A 16,781-nucleotide genomic window follows, 5' to 3' on the forward strand; every position below is an offset into this window, starting at 1 on the left:
GTGCAGTCTTTGCTCTTTTCCTTAAAGAAACTTATTTATTTCTTTAGTGGATCTTGGCATTCTCAATGGCTTTCCTTCCTTATCAGATCAGATACTTCCGTCTCCACCCCAACTGCCAAATACCACTTTATAAATAGTTCTAGGATCTTCAACACTCATCCTTGGGAGTGCATCCATAGATAACAATCTATTCAAATCTCATCCACTGAGTTACTTTGACTAACAAAAACTTTTATCAACCTAGTAAGAAGTTTTGCTGAACTTAGCTAGATTGATTCTTGGATAACCAGTAGATGGTTTATTGTCAGATACTTGATGGGAGGCCTTTCCAGCTAGATGGGACCTGCCCTAGTTTTCATTGCATTAACAGTCTTTCAGCACCCAAGTTTACTTTTATGCTGAGCAGGAGTTATGATACTAATAGGCTTGACCAGTTTTTAGAAGTTCACATCTTTGACTCAGTGACTTAGCATAGATGCCCAATGGTAAAAGGAAGTGTTCTAAGAATCTTTATTCGAATTTGAGAGGACCCACATCAATTCTATGGACTTTCCAGAAATATTTTGAGAATTCTGGTGGGATTCCTTTGGGAACAGGGCTAAAGGGACAAGGAAGTAGTGGGCCCCTGATTTATATATGCATACTTCTTTTTTCTTTTTTTTTAATTTTATAGCTTTTAATTTACAGGTTTATATGCATGGGTAATTTTTCAGCATTGACAGTTACAAAGCCTTTTGTTCCAACTTTTCCCCTCCTTCCCCCCACCCTCTCCCCCAGATGGCAGGTGGACCAATACATGTTAAATATGTTAAAGTATAAGTTAAGTACAATGTATGTGTATACATGTCCAAACAGTTATTTTCCTGTACAAAAAGAATCAGGCTTTGAAATAATGTACAATTATCCTGTGAAGGAAATAAAAAATGCAGGCAGACAGAAATAAAGGGATTGGGAATTCTATGTAGTGGTTCATAGTTGGTCTCCCAGAGTTCTTTCGCTGGGTGTAGCTGGTTCAGTTCATTACTGCTCCATTGGAACTGATTTGGTTCATCTCATTGTTGAAGATGGATATGTCCATCAGAATTGATCATCATGTAGTATTGCTGTTAAGTATATAATGATCTCCTGGTCCTGCTCATTTCACTCAACATCAGTTTGTGTAAGTCTCTCCAGGCCTTTCTGAAATCATCCTGTTGGTCATTTCTTACAGAGCAATAATATTCCATAATCATATACCACAATCTATTCAGCCATTCTCCAACTGATGGGCATCCACTCAGTTTCTGGCCACTACAGAGAGAGCTGACATAAACATTCTTGCACATACAGGTCCCTTTCCCTTCTTCAAAATCTCTTTGGAATATATGCCCAGTAGTAAGTAACACATGCATACTTACTTCTTATCCTCCTCTGTAGGTCCTTCAGAAATCTACCTTTGACTCCAAAATACACTCTTTATCGAAGTCAAGGCTATACACAATACTGAACCATAGGGCAGCTAGGTGGTGCAGTGGATAGAGCACCAGCCCTGAAGTCAGGAGGACCTGAGTTCCAATCTGGCCTCAGACACTAAACATTTCCTAGCTATGTGACTCTGGATAAGTCACTTAACCCCAACTGCCTCAGCAAAAATTTAAAATATATATATTAAGCATACATTTCCTTCAAATCCCAAGTACCATTTTATTTAGTGTTATTTTTAATAACATAATTATCTTTTTTTTTTTTTTTTTGACAGATTATTTTTGGTCAGTGTTCACATTAGTATATTAACTTTTTTGTGGATAAATATTAAGGAATTTTCTTTTCTTTGCATAAGCATATCATCTTTCCCAAGTTTTAAATAAATTTACATGTCACATGCCTCATGAAATAGAGAAGTGTTTTCAGTCAAATAGCATAAAGCTGACCTTTGTAAAATACCAAAATAATTTTTGCATATTACTTCCTGGGTTTCCTTAGTTGTAGAATAAAAGCCAGCTGATTTTTTTTTTTAATTTTATCTGCCTGCCAAATCTGTTTTAATGACTGTTGTTGCTGTTGACAATATTTTAAAGTCCATTCTGCCTCTTGTTTTCTCTTTTCCCATCTACATGCTCTTCAAACAATGTGCCAACTGTTGTGCTAGGTATTAAGGATAGAGAGTCAAAAATGAAACATCCCAGCTCAAGGAGCTTGTGCTCAGGAACAAGACAGCTTACATGATACACATACATGTATAAATACAAATAAGGTAACTTTGTCACTGGCAATGAGGGGAGATCTAGGAAGGCCTTGCTTAAAGAGTGGCTTTTAAACAGATATTTGAAGGAACTTTGAAATCCTGAGAAATGGATGAGTAGCCAATAATACCTTCCCTGCCTGGAGGACAGACAGCCGATTTGGCCAGACCAGCAACTGCACAGAGGGGAGGAATGTGTGATAAAGAAAGAAAGATTGGAGTTGGGTTATGAAAGGCTTTACATATTAACAAATGAAAGTGTTAATATTTGATTCTAGAGAGCAGGAGAGTAACATGGTGAGACCTGTGGCAGCTGTCTGGAGGGTGGATTGGACAAGTTTGGGTGGCAGGCTGAGGACCTAAACTAGGGGAGGGCTATGTGAAGGCACAGGAAGAGATGGGGGTGAGGGAGAGCAAGGCTCTCAGGTGGTGAACCTGGATGACAGCATAGGGGAAGTTTAGAAAAAGGGTGCATATCAGTTTAAGATTACTTGTTGTCATGACAAAGGTACCATTTCTTTGCCATTTCTTTCACCAGTTCTTTTGAAAGATGAGTTAAGTGACCTACCCAGGGTCATAGAGGGAGGGTCTGAGGCCAATTGGAAATTAGGAAGCAGTCTTCCTGACTCCAGGCCTGCTGCTCTGTACCCTATGGCGCCACCCAGCTGCTGAAAGAACATGTTTCAAAATGATTCTATGTCAGTGATGATGCAGGATTGGAAACTTGGTAGGACTGCTGCTAGATCTGTGTTATACTTGAATGTTGAATAGGAGACAAGTGCTTAATCAGAAATAGAATCAGTACCTTATTTCTTGAAAAGACAATAACAATTGGTCATAGAGAAAAATGAACTAAATTTGAATGCTAGCGCGAAGTCTGCCATGATCTCAGTATTTAGTCTATCTGTAAGATCTTGAGATCTGGCAGGTCCTACTTGGAAAAGTTTTTGGTAATTTAGTATGAATCTAGAACAGACACCAGACCTGTCATCCAAGGACCAGTCTAGCTAAGCTTACAGAATAATCACTCAGATTCCATCTGATGAATATTTCTTCATGTGTAACTCATGAAGACTGTCTTAGGGATATTTAGACATATCTATGACAAGAATAGTCACATCACTGAAATCAGAAATCTTTGACGTAATAGTCTACATAATAATCCTGTGCTCTTGGCCATATGTTGGCCATAATATCTCTGACTTATGACATTAAAGAACAATTAAGTTTAGGGAATTGGTAATTTAGTTTTCTCCTCATTGTTCTTTGACAGATTTAAAATTGAGTCTAATCCACAAATATTGAAAGCATCTACTATTCAAGTCAGTGTTCAGCATTAGGAATATGAAGATAAAATGGAAAGTTGTCACTGCCCTGGAGAATCTTACACGTTACAGGGGTGTACCACATGCCAACATAAGCTAATATATACTTATTGGAGGATGAGGGAAAGTGCACTCATAACCAAGAAGATTAGGAGAGCCTTTCTAGAGGAGATTGTGCACAGTAGGAGCTTTGGCACTTTCTTCAAAGGCTTGATGGTAGAAAATAAACTTGGGAAACTGCTGTGGGCCAGTTTAACTAAAATTTTGTTTCCCAAATCTTAATGTAGTGTTTGCAAACTTAAGGGGAATTAAAGAGCATATGTTACTGTTTCTTATAGATTTGATAAAGAAAAGAGATTCTCAATTAAAAATAAATAAATCATATACTCTAAATTTCTCAGGAAAAGTTTGATTGGGCATAATGTCCATTTTGAAGATTGCTACAAGTAGAAATTTTGAGATTACCTTGGACATAATCACTCTTTTAATCAAAGAAATCAAAAAATGATTGTACTGGAAGAAAGGATTAAAAGTTTCTGATATTAAGTTTATTGTTCACATTCTCTTAGAAAGGCCTGTCAAAAACTTCTGTAATTTATTATGAGGCTAAATTAGAATACAAAAGTGAAAGTCTAGATAAATATAATGGAACCTCTCTAATGTAGTAGTGCTAGGTGGACAGGACAGATAGTTATTAAACTTATAACCTGACCTTGTTTTTGGCTCATACAGACCTATACTTCAAGGGATATATTTTGCACTCACAGACCATCAGCATCTTTCCAGTATATAGCAGCATAAGAGTTCTTTACACACACACACACACACACACACACTATCCAGAGTCCTGCTTCACTTTTACCTGCTACCTTGCCCTCCTGTTACTTAACCTACACCCCTTCTTCCTGACAAAGATATCTCCCTTATCTTCTCCTTCCACCCTTTCCCTTGTTTCTATATAAGAACTTAGTATACATTTATGGCTTTCCAAAACATATTTGTTGTTCCCTCTTTATCCCATTCCCAAGAGTTCTAGTATACTTAAGCTTTTAAACTAGACATCCAAAAAGCTGCATATTGAAAGAGTGCTATTGATCTCATTTCACTCCAATAAGGAGATGTTCAGCTTAACCAGTTAAGCTGACAAAAACATGTTTCTTATATCTGACAACCCTTAATGCTCTCATGTGACCTTATGCTCTTAAGATGCTCTTAAGATTATTTCCATTTCTCTTCAAATCTTACTGTAATTTTAGAAATACTAATTAGAAAACCATTTTCTTCCCCAGAAATACACAGATGACATTGATAAGTGAGCTCCCTCATTTAAATGATTATATGATAGAGGGGATTCACTCACTGCATAAGAGTCAGGCTAGATGCCCTTGAAAGGCCCATCTAGTTCCAAGGATCTCTGAAACTGACAATTCCTTTATGAGCTGGAACCTAGTAAGAAAGCTCATTCCAGACTCCCTTGGTTTCAGTTGATAGGGATCTCTTATGTGAACATATTTTCTGGTGTTAAATTTTTTCTTTTCCCATACAGATAACAATGAAGATGGTGCCAAAAATGCTTTCTCCTCTTGTTAAAGACTGGGCTCCCAAGGCCTTTGTAATTTCCTTTAAGTTGGAGACAGACCCCTCAGTTGTAATTGATCATGCCCGGAAGGCTCTGGAGACTTACTGTCATCAGGTTGTGGTGGCCAATATCCTTGAATCTCGGAGGTCCTACGTGGTTATTGTGACCAAAGACTCAGAAACACAGTTGTCTCTTTCTGACGAAGAAATGGAAAAAGGTATGGAAATAGAAGAAAAGATTGTGAGTAACCTACAGTCTCGACACATAGCTTTTATAAATGAGAAAAACTGAGGCAAAGAGTTTTCTCTACCAAATCCGAAGTTGTGACCTGCACAGTGGCTTGAATAAGAAGGTGGTTCAGGAGAAATGGAAATTGTCTGTTGCTTTCCATAAGAAAAGGAAAATCTGTAGGAAGGTGAAAAGAGTGTTGGAATAGAAAGGGAATATTTAATTTCAAAATGGTTTGGTTTTTTTCATTTAATGGTTATTTGAAGCTCATTAAAAATGAAAACAAAAGCAAACCAGTTCTAGATTTATATAACTAAATTTACTACTTCAACTGGGAAAAGGAATAAAGGGGATATAGTTCTCATTTTCTATTTAAAATATTTTACTGCTAGCTAAATATCAACCTCAGAAAAAAAAATCAAAGAATAAAAGGAATAAAAGTCCAAATAAAACTCTAAAACTCCAGACTTTTTATATTTTAATTAAAACACATCTGTCTACATAAACTTTTAACAAAGTAATTTTTTGTTCTGTGTTATTTTTTTAGTGTCTTCCATCTCTGTACTCTGTAAGTTTTGTTGCTTTTTAAATATAATCATAATAGTGATTGATATTTTATCAAAGTGTGATGAGATTCCACCTTATACTCATGGAAGATTGGCAAAGAAAAAAGTAGTTTAAAATTTAAAAACCCTATATTGGCACAACTGTGGAAAAACAGATAGGATATTGAATTGTTGGCAGAACTATTAGCTTTATCACAATTTTTTCCATATTTCTTTGTTTTCTGTATTTGTCACTCCCTCTAAGGAAACAATCTCTTACCATTTGTTATTTCACCAATTTCCATTAAAGTATAGTTATCCTTAACACAATGAAATTAGTTTCAGTATATCAGGGTTGGCATAAGGAATTAAATGGGAATTTTGGGGAAGTTTTGTGGAAGCCAGCAGATAACACGGAACCTTTGACCAAAATACTTTACTCATATTTGATAGTAAGGTACTATAAACACTCCATAAAAAGAAAATAAAATATTCAGACATGTATGGTAAGAAGGGAAGGCCAAAAATTTTATGTATATTTTCCAGATTGTGGGGATGCCATGTCCCTATTCTTACTCCCTTCCCCCCCAACCCAGACATGGAAGGGGTAACTATAGGTATGAATACTTGAAATAGTCATCATTTGTTTTTCCTTTTAACAAGGTCCTTAGAATATAATTCTTGAAATGAGGTCACTTGATCAAGGGATATATATGATACCTTTTGTGAGTCACATTGCACATATTTTTTTTTCTAATTATATGTAAAGACAATTTTTAACTTTTTTTTTTTTTTTGAGTTCAAGATTTTCTCCCTCCCTCCCATGTTCCCCACAACATTAAGCAAATTGATATAGGTTATATATGGAGTCACATTGCATATTGTCTTGCAGTTTTAATAAGAATTGCACCAGTTTACAGCTCTGCCAACATTATCATAAAGTGCCTCTTTTTCAGCAGCCCTACTAACATTGAATTTGATAATTTTTAATGATCTTTGCTAATTTGATGGGTTTATGATTGTATCCCTTCACATCTCTATTTTCAAAAAAGTTTGGGTTTATGATTGTATCCCTTCACATCTCTATTTTCAAAAAAGTTTAACTGGGAATTGAACTGTCTAAAAATTCACTTCAGTGTATCCATCTTTACAAACAAGGAAGTATTTGATTTATGAGTGGTCGGAGTTTCATGAGTGTTTGCACAAAAGACAACCCATTTGCAAGTGTGACATTTGGCAATGTTTAAACTTAGCAGGACTGTGTTGTAAGAATTTACCAATTATTGGACCCTTTTATTTTGAAAAGTACATTTCTCCTTTCCCGGATCCTTCAATGAGCACAGTGCCTCAAAAGCTGTTAGTACTTTGTATTCATTGTATCTTGTGCTTCTGGGCTGACCTGCACCAAAAAACTTAGCCAGGTAGGTAGATAAAAGGAGTCTACTTGGCTTGCTCACCAGGTAGCTGTGACATCAGTGCCTTTGGTGGAATTATATTTTAAGGATCCTTTAGCTTCAATCACTACATGCTGGAGTGGTTGGGAAAGAAGAGAGGCCCTCTTAGAATCATGAGGCTTGGGCCTGGAGCAGGGATTTAGAATCATCAGATGTCATAAAGCATTCAATATGGAGTAGTCCAAAGTGCAAGGCTCCCAGAAACCTGAAGGGATTGAGGAAATCTGAAGATAATGCCTTGATACATAAATTAGGAAATTGAGGAATAAGAGGGTTATTATAAGTGTATTTTTTTTTCCTATTCCTTAATTCAGTTTTAATTGCAAAGTAGGATAATCAGTTCTTAACAGTAGTTCTGTGGATTTTGATAACGTCTGTTCCTTATCCTCTTTACTCTCCGTTAAAAAGTTGGGAATGACTGAGAACCTGGAGTATTTCAGATTACATCTGTGCCTGTGGCCTAGAAGCAGGAAAAATCAGTGAATTTGTTCAGGAGACATTAATCAGAGCTGAGTAGCATCTATGATAGCTAGAAAGAGAGCTGGGTTGCAGTCTTGCCTCTGACACAGGCTTTGTGGTTTGGGGCAAGTTATTTCATCTCTCAAAGCAAGAATCCAAGACTATTGGCAGAGAACATTGGAGGATGTTCAGTCAAGCATTCCCTCTGCCATTGAAATGAGTTGGTTTTTTTTTTTTTTTTTTTTTTTTTTTTTCATTAAGCACCTACTATGTGCAAAGCCTTGTACTGGGTGCCATTTATAATATAGCTTGGAGGAAGACCAGAGCCTAGCAGAAAAGAGAAGCCGTGGTGTAAGTGCATGGAGGTACAAAACGGGCTGGTTTTCAGGACTGCTGGCTAGCTGGAGACTTCATAACTTAAAACAAGTTAGTTACGGTTGCTAGGTTGCTGTTACAGGAGGGAAGGACAGTACATTGGTGACTGGAATCCTCTTGTTTCTAGATCAGCTTGGGTCAGTAGTGAATACTGTTCCTCTATCCTCATACACGGTTTAAGTCTTAGTTTGCCTGTGTTGCCCACTGTTGGTCTAAGAATTTGAGGACTGTTTCTGAATGCTGCTTCTTCCAAAGTAGAATTTTAACCTTGACTCTTAAAAAGTGAAGGCAGGCTCAAGTTAATTTTTACATTTTAAATCTGCTTGGGTTTACAAAGGCTTTTGCATAATAAATCATGATTGTTTGGAATCTTAGCATTATTTCTTAGAACCTTGAAAAGGACCTTAAAGATAATTTAGCTCAAACCCCTATTTTTACAGATTAGGAAACTGAGGCCTGGAAAGGGAAAGAAATAGCATGCACATTTAATTAATGTCAGATCTCCTCATTCCCACTTCAGTGTATGTTCTTTGCAGGCTGCCTGCCTTCCTAAACTTTTATTGACTCTCAGGGCACAAATACTGAGATTTTAATTCCAGCAGATTAAAACCTTTTCCCAGCAATGTCAGCTTGCACTTTGCCTTTGGACTGAATCTAACTTGAATGTCATCAGCTCCAGGAAGCCAACCCTGAATTCTCTCATGTTATAAGACTTCCCTCTTGGACTTTGCAAAGCACTTTGCACCTCTGTTATGCACTTTTTGTGTAATGTGTGTTGTAATTAATTACCCATGTCTTCTGACTCTGGTCATAGAATCTGAGTGTGAGTCTTGGCTCTGATGCTTTCATTTTGTGACCCTAGGCAAATCACTCAATCCCTGTGTGCCTGAGTTTCCCCTTTTTAAAAAGTGGGGATAATGTTTTTATTACCTACCTCACAGGGTTGTTGTGAGGAAAACCCTTTGTAAATCTTAAAGCATTATGTAAATTATTATTCTAATGATACACAGCACTGTATTCTCTGTGGCCCAGGAAAGAGCTCCTTGGTAGATCCCCCCTGAGCACACTCATAGATTTTCTTATCCTATCCCGGGCTTTAGCCAACTTTCAAGTATGTATTAAGCAACTCCTGTGTGCCAGGTACTATTCCAGGTCTTTTTGGGATACCAATATCAAAATGAAATTTTCACTTTCGTAGGAGATTTTATTTTATGGAGGAAACTGTATACATATAAGAAAACTATAAACAGTACATTATAAAACATGTAAAATAAACCATAAACAGAATAGTTGGATGGTTTATCCGTGCTGTATATTAGATCAGGGAAATTTTGAAGGGAGCTAGAGAATCTGAGAGGAAGCAGGAGATGAAAGAGGAGTGTATTCAGGCAGGGATGAGAGCTTGTGCAAAGGTACCAGGTCCAGACCTTACTGAGCCACGCATCCTTAGCTGGGCTTCCCATAACCAAGGGGTCTTTGGTTACTTGCTCTCCCCTCCCTATTCCACCCATTCTACTAGAGCCACCCCATACTAACTCCTCCAACTTATCCTTATACCTTTTATAGGCTAACATGAGGCTGTTTGCTGGTCACAGCTCTAACTAGGAAACCAATTCCTAAGTACATCTGCTACCTCTGTTCCCCTTTCTCCTCTGCTTAGTTACTATGAAACCCTCCCTGACAGCTCTGACCCAACCATCTCCTTGTAAGGAGCAAGTGAGGCCCAGAGTCACTACCACATCTTGATCCAGATAGATTACTGTACTGGAGCCATCCCTCTCCACCTTCTTGTCCTATGCAATTTTTCCCATGACCTTCTGTAAATCCTACATGGCCCCACAGCACTGGAGGCCTTCTGTGAAGTTATTCCTTCTGGAGCATTTCTGCTTATTGGACAATGGATTCCACTAATACACAACCAGACTGTCATGATTGGAAGGGACCCTGATGAATCATACTTGAAAAAGGAACTCCACATAAAACCTACCCCTCTAGTGGTCCACAACCCTTCTTGAAGACAACTTGCTACCACTGTCTGAAATAGTCTTTTCACTTTGGGATAGTTTTGATAGTTAAGGAAATATATTCTCTTGCAATGCCTAAATTTCCCTTTTATTGTCCACCTGCTACTCCTAGTTCTGACCTCTTAGGTAAAAATGGAACAAGTCAAATCCCTTTTGTAGGTAACAGTGCTTAAAATATTTCAGAAAAGCCATTATGACCCTCAAAGTCTTCTCTTCAAGATAACCAGTTCCATATTAAGTGCCTACTGTGTGCAGCTCTTCACTGTAATTCTTTATATTTCCAACTGTAGAAATATTTCCTGATCTGTCCATGTGACCCAAGATCATTCCCATCCTGCCTTGTCTAACTTTTCCTACTATATTTCCATTCTGTAGCTAAGCCCTTATCCAACAGTCCCAAGGTAACAGGAACAAGAAAATAGAATATCAGTAGTTTTGTTTTTCAGACAGCTGAAAAAACTGAGCCTTATTGTATTGAATAGGTAATTGATGTTGCTGTACTTAAAACATTCTAAAGTACAGCATGAACTGTGTAGAAATGGATAAAACATGTTTGAAAGGACCCATTGGAGATTGAATGATTCCTAGGAAGATTAAAAGAAATTGGTAAATGTTTATTGAATAAATGTATTAGCTCCATAATGGCTCAGAAAAGAAAGACCAAAGTGGCAGCTGGTCTAGAACTTCATCAAGTCCAAAGCAGACTATGCCTCTGGAGACTATCTCTAGGTGGCTTTGTAGGAATCTTACTTGAACATCCAAGAGACAAGCAGTCCAAAAGTAAGAGCGCCCACCTTTTAAAGGTTATATAATATCCTTTCAATACTGCAAGAGCTCTGCAATGCTGATGTGTTAGAGCTATGTATAGCTTTCTAACGAGATGGCAGAATTCTGGTTCTATTACTATAACCCATAGTGTATCAGAAGCTTTTCAATGTCATCTGGAGATGCATCTATGCCTTGTCTTATCTGAATGTCTAATAAATGCCTTTGAAATCTGAAAACGTGTGCAGTTTTATTTTGATATCAGACATACCTCGGTAAGAAATGAGTACCCAGGACAATCACAGTATTTGCTATTCCTGGGAAGGAAAGGGGTCATGGATCAGCACGGACAGTTCCCCAGCTGGGGGCCACCCTTCCCCTGCTGAGAGTGCCTCAGTGCCTTTCTGACTTGGGCTCGGGCAGGCAGCTCGGCCCGGCCGGCTTTCCGGGACTGAAATGAACTACAGCTCAGATGGCTTTCGTGCCCGCTTCTCGTGCTAGTCGCTCAGCCCCGGGTCTCGGCCAGCGTGTCACCCGCCCCCTCGAAGGGCACGCTGGCTGGGCTTTGTCCCGCCTTGCGGGTTTCTAAAAACCTTGTGCGGCACCAGCCCAAAGAAACGAAGGATTTGCCTGTTCATCCCTAAATCATGTATCCAAGCCCTTCCAAAACCTCCAGATGTCCCCGAGCCTGCGTTGTGGCCCCATTCCCCAGTAAGCCTCGTGGGCTCCACCCACGCTGGAACAAAGACCGGGCCAAAGTTCTCTCTCCCTCCGTCTGCTTTCTTTGCCCCCCTCCCAGTGGCAGTGGGCTGTGCTTTCACCCGAGTTCCCTCCCTCTAAGCCCAATGGTATGCTCCGTCACCATGGCTACCGCCTGACGAGCCCAGGGATTGGAGTGGTTGCCATGACTCCCGCAGAGCCAGTCGGTCGCTGCAGTTTGGAGTCGCCGACCGTCCTCCCGGGAGTCTGCGAGGGACTTGGGCTAGGGGGTTGCTTTTCAGCCTTTCCGCAGAACCAGACCCGCCCGCAGCCTCTGTCGCAGGGAGAGAGAGCCGCCTCCTCTTATCGCTTTCCCTTTCTTCCCTTCCGCCCTTTCTCGGCTTCCTGCCCCCAGCAACTCCCCCCCACCCCCAACCCGATGGAGTGAATGAGTGCGTGAGGAGAGGCCTTGCAGGCTGCAGGGTTTTGCGCGCGTACCTTCGGAGCCGTGCGTGCGCGCGCCCCGCACTTGCGCGTGCCCCGAGCTGTGAGCGCGCCCCCCCAGGCCTGCGCGTGCTGTATGTGTGCGCGCGCGCGCCCGGATCCCGCGCGTGTCCCGAGCTGTGTATGCACGCGCTCGTCCGAGCCCACTTAGGGTCGGGTTTTAGCTGGGCCTGAGCCGGAGGGTCTGGGCGGCCGCCCTTACTGACTCCCTGCGGATGCTGGGCTGACGGGCTTTTAATTCTTCACTTGTTCCGTCTAGCAAGCCAGGGACCCGTGGCCGCTTTGTGCCTTCCGCATTTTCCCAGCCCCCGCCTTTGTCCCTAAAAATTAGTTTGATTGACGTCTTTTGTTTTTAGTTATCTCCTGAATCTCCTCTTCCCTCCCCTCATCCCCCCTATCTCGCCTTCCCCATCAAGCCCTCCTGAATCGGTTTCCCCGGCTGCAAAATGAAGGAGTTGGACTAGATTTCTGAGGTCCCTTCCAGCACCAGATCTACGGTTCCGGGATCCTCGGACCTCCGATCTGGCCTAGCTATCCATCTCACTGGGCTCTTTCCCTCCGCCTCCTAGACTGTAGTGCACTTCCCATGTCCATTCACAGAGCCTCCATCCCTGAAACTTGCCTGCTGCGATGCTGCGGCTAGCTACTTACTCCGCATCGCCTATCCCCAGCGTTGTTTGCAACAGCGCGTCTGTTTCTCTGCACTCTCACCGTGATGCTGTGCTGGGTAAACTAGGAACTAAGATGGAGAAGCAAATGTTGGTAAATACAAACACTACATCAAGTCACATGCCTTAGGAAAACAACTGCATTGTCCTGCTATTTAGAGTTTATATTCAGAATCAATTGGTATGAACTGGTATGCAGAATGTCTTATTGGGGTGCTTATCTAATTTTGAAGGCTATTTTCATCATCTTGCACGCCCAGACTTTGAACTGGACGCAGAAGAATGCCTATGTTTACTATTAATTAAACTTTGTTTACTTTTAAAGATTAATCTTCAGTGAACCAAGAGAGAAACTAACGGGAGGAATGTCAGAAAACGGTTCTCTTAGGCAGGATACTTCTGTATAATAGAGGGGGGTCTTTCGTGGAAAAGTTGGTAAGTAGGATATAGTAGATTTAACTAATTAGGACTAATTTGTTTTCTACAAAAAGTGCTTTCCTGAAGTTTGTTAGAACACTTTCATTTAAGCTTCACAGACCAAGGACTTAGTGGTTTTTAGAAGTACATTTAAAAGCAATTATTTTGATTTCTTTAGTCTAGTTTTCAGAAAATTGATAACTTGGTTAGTTGCATTTTCAGAATCAATTGTGATACATAATATGCATTCATGTCAAATTTCAGCCAAGTTTACATGAAAAAATTAAAATAGTTTTTTCAGCTTCGTCTTCATAATCTTAGATTGTAGAAGGAAACTCTTCTGTTTTTTCAGTTCCCAAATGCAATAGTAATCATTTGTAAGTTGAAGAAGCTAGAGTATGCAAGAATATTGAAGTCTGAATAAACAGATGAATTCTAAAGCATTTGCTAAGTGCTTCTTGTGTGCCAAGAAGCATGTTAAGGATTCAAAATACAAATAGAAAACACAGATAGCTCTTGCTCTCAACAGGCTCACAATCTAATAGAATTTTAGTGTTTATGAAAGTTTTGAATTATATATTTGTGTCACTGTCCAGGACAGTGGAGTGCAAAGAAGACCAACATCATATCCCACTTCTGTCACTTTCATTTTGACCTTGAGCAAAGACATTTAATTTATAAGGTCCTTAATTTTCTCATCATTGAACTGGGGAAGGAGTAGATGATATAACCTTTAAATGGAGTACATTCCATTTATGTATTGTGATCCCAGGGACTATCAAAACATCAGCCTTTGAACCTTGGTTTGGTCCTAAGATCATGCTATTATCCTACTTATTAGCTCTTCTTGACCTCATTATGTAACACTGGGTACTGTATTAGCCTTCTCTGGGACTTTGGGTTTTACAGGAGAAATAATATCTAATGAGGTATAACCCTGGCTCCTTACTGCAATTTGAAGTACAGATGGGTTTTTTGTTTTATCACTTCTTTCCTTATATTTTAGGAGCTATAGAAATTGATAAATATATAGATTACAGATGACTATAAAAAACTAATTATCTGATTCATAATTGTTTTAGGGTCTTTATTTTCAGGGGAGGTAAATTACTTAGTAAGCATTCATTTAGTATCTGCCATGTATAGAGCATGGGCAAATGTATTTTTGATCTTAAATTCTATTTTGTAGAAACTACATATGGAGAATTTCACTATTAGAAAATTTGTCTCAGGAAATTGTTTTTAATGTATATTACTTCTATCTTTCTGTTTCTGAATCCTTCAACCTTATGTTAGTTTACTTTTCAATTCAACGACTAAATATTAAGCATTTGCACTGGGCAAGCTATTTGTATTTGTAGGAATTTTAATTTATTTTGAAGGGGCCTATGATTTTATTGAAGTAGGGAGCTCTGGGTGGGGAAACCTCTACCCATGTGGGATCTGAGAGAGTTGCTTGCGCCACTCAGAAGATTTGCCCAAAATCATACAGAAATTTTTATCCTTAATGGAATGAGAAACCACATCTTCTTGAGTTGGAGGCCGGCTCTCTATCTCTATGATTCTGTGCCTCTTAGGTTTGGGAAAACAAATATTAAATAAGAACAGCCCCTGGCTTTAAGGAGATTTCATTCTAATCAAGTAGATGAGACATTTTTAAAACTAAATTCAAATATAAATTTAAAGTTCTTGAAAGATGGGAAGGGGATGATTAGGGGAAATTCCATGGGCTTGGAAAGAGAATGCAAATGAGAAGATGAAGGGGAGGGAATTATGGGGAAGAGGAGAAACTTAGGGTCAGTATTTGTACTTGTCAGTTCAATTTAATAAACCACACTAAGTGCCTATTATCTCATTTGTATTTTATATTTGCTAATTGTCCCCAACACAAAAATGCACTTAAAGTTAATCTATAAAAATCTTAATGACAACTTTGCTTGAATGTATCAATTATATAACGTTAAATATGCCTATACTGAATGCTTTGGTATAAGCTTCAAGTGCACAAAAACTGTTTTATCTTAACTGGTATCTTCCTCAGCAACTATAATAATTATTGGCATGTATTATTACATGTCTAACATTTGTTGAAGTAAATATGTATAAAATGGAGTGGGGGAGGAAGAAGAAAAGGTTTTCTCTCTCAAAATAGAGAAAAATTCTTCTGAAACTACCATTTTCCAAGCTCTTTGAGAGTTTAAGATTCAGTTGAGAAGGCAAAAACTCATTTTTATATCCCTAGAACAATACTTTGCACACAAATGTTCAGAATTTAATGAACTGAATTATCTCTATTTATTGGAAGAAACAAAGAACTGAGGACCATAGATTTATGTTCAAAATGAACCTTTGAAGATCAAGGCTTCACAAAAAAATAATAGCAGACACTATGTCAGGGATACAAATACTATCCTACACCCAAACTCCCCACCCCCCAAAAAACCCTGAAGTTTATATTCTAATAGAAGAGGACTATATATATAGGAGAGTATTTGCCAGGGAGGAGTGAAATCACAGGGAAAGTGACTTGAAGTTATAAGACAATATAAATTTACTTTATAGAAAGGATTGCTGAAGTATTTTCAAATACTTAAAATAGTATGCTTCCGAGTTGGACATATGGATTATATGAAAATTGAGTGGATTATAATATGTGACATAATCTCATTCAACATTGTTGACATCATTCAATTTAGTTAGTCCTTATTTAACTGTTTATAACAACTGTTGATACTTAGATGGGTAGAAGTTCCTGTGAATTTGTAATTGGTTAAGTGAAGATTAAGAAATGGTCCTTATGAACATTTAACAATCCAGAAGTTGAACATTTTGGAATATACACCTTCAAGATTTCCTGTAGCTTGAATTATTATATTTTAAAAATCTCATTTCCACTTTTGCTTTCCTCTCATTAAGGAAAATGTTCGATTAGAAGACATACTTCATTTTCTTGAGAGAGAAGGAATTGATTCCCTTGCTACTACAGAAGATCAGCTTTGTTATGTCTGGCGTTTATTCCAGCATAGTGAGAATAGGCTGAGAACTGCTTCTGGAGACTTGGAAGAGCTCAGAGTAAAACACATGGAAGAAATGAAAGAAGTAAGATCAAATAATACAGAATTATTCATTTATATAGCTTTACTGTTTTCTTTGAGCTATTTTCCAATGTTTTTTAATAATTCGTTTATCTTTTTTGATAATAAATGGTTTATCTTCTCCATTTTTCAAAATGATAGCTTCCAAGATGAATACATGAAGCATTCTGTTTTCAGACTACACCTTTGCCATGACAGATAAATCTTACATAGCTTCAGGAAATATATTATTGTTTTGGTAGGATTTATATCAAGGCTTTTGTGAAGCATATTTGAAATGTTCTTTTTTTCCTCTATAGTATTTTATTTTTCCAAATACACATAAAGATAGTTTCCAACATTCATTTTTGTAAGGTTTTGTGTTCCAAATTTTTCTCCCTCCCTCTTTTACCTTCCCATTCCCCAAGACAGCAAGCAATCTGA

The 16,781-nt window shown here is 38.6% G+C and overlaps 1 protein-coding gene across 6 annotated transcripts in view; it reads left to right on the forward strand.

The window, feature by feature from the left end:
• LOC100914290 (phosphopantothenate--cysteine ligase) overlaps positions 1–16,781 on the forward strand; it is a 156,029-nt gene that overhangs the window by 1,297 nt on the left and 137,951 nt on the right. For 3 of the 6 annotated variants that reach the window (XR_004233336.1, XM_031962338.1, XM_031962339.1), the window contains exons 1-2: positions 11,896–12,940; positions 16,180–16,362. Coding sequence is in view for 5 of the 6 variants with exons in the window: in XM_031962338.1 (XP_031818198.1) it covers positions 12,809–12,940; positions 16,180–16,362 (315 nt within the window). In the remaining variant the exon portion in view is untranslated. Of the gene's footprint in view, positions 1–5,092; positions 5,875–11,895; positions 12,941–16,179; positions 16,363–16,781 lie in introns of those variants that run through there. The other 3 variants (XM_031962337.1, XM_031962341.1, XM_031962340.1) reach the window with 3 other exon arrangements.

Source organism: Sarcophilus harrisii, chromosome 3, assembly GCF_902635505.1.
Source record: "Sarcophilus harrisii chromosome 3, mSarHar1.11, whole genome shotgun sequence".
Taxonomy (NCBI): domain Eukaryota; kingdom Metazoa; phylum Chordata; class Mammalia; order Dasyuromorphia; family Dasyuridae; genus Sarcophilus; species Sarcophilus harrisii.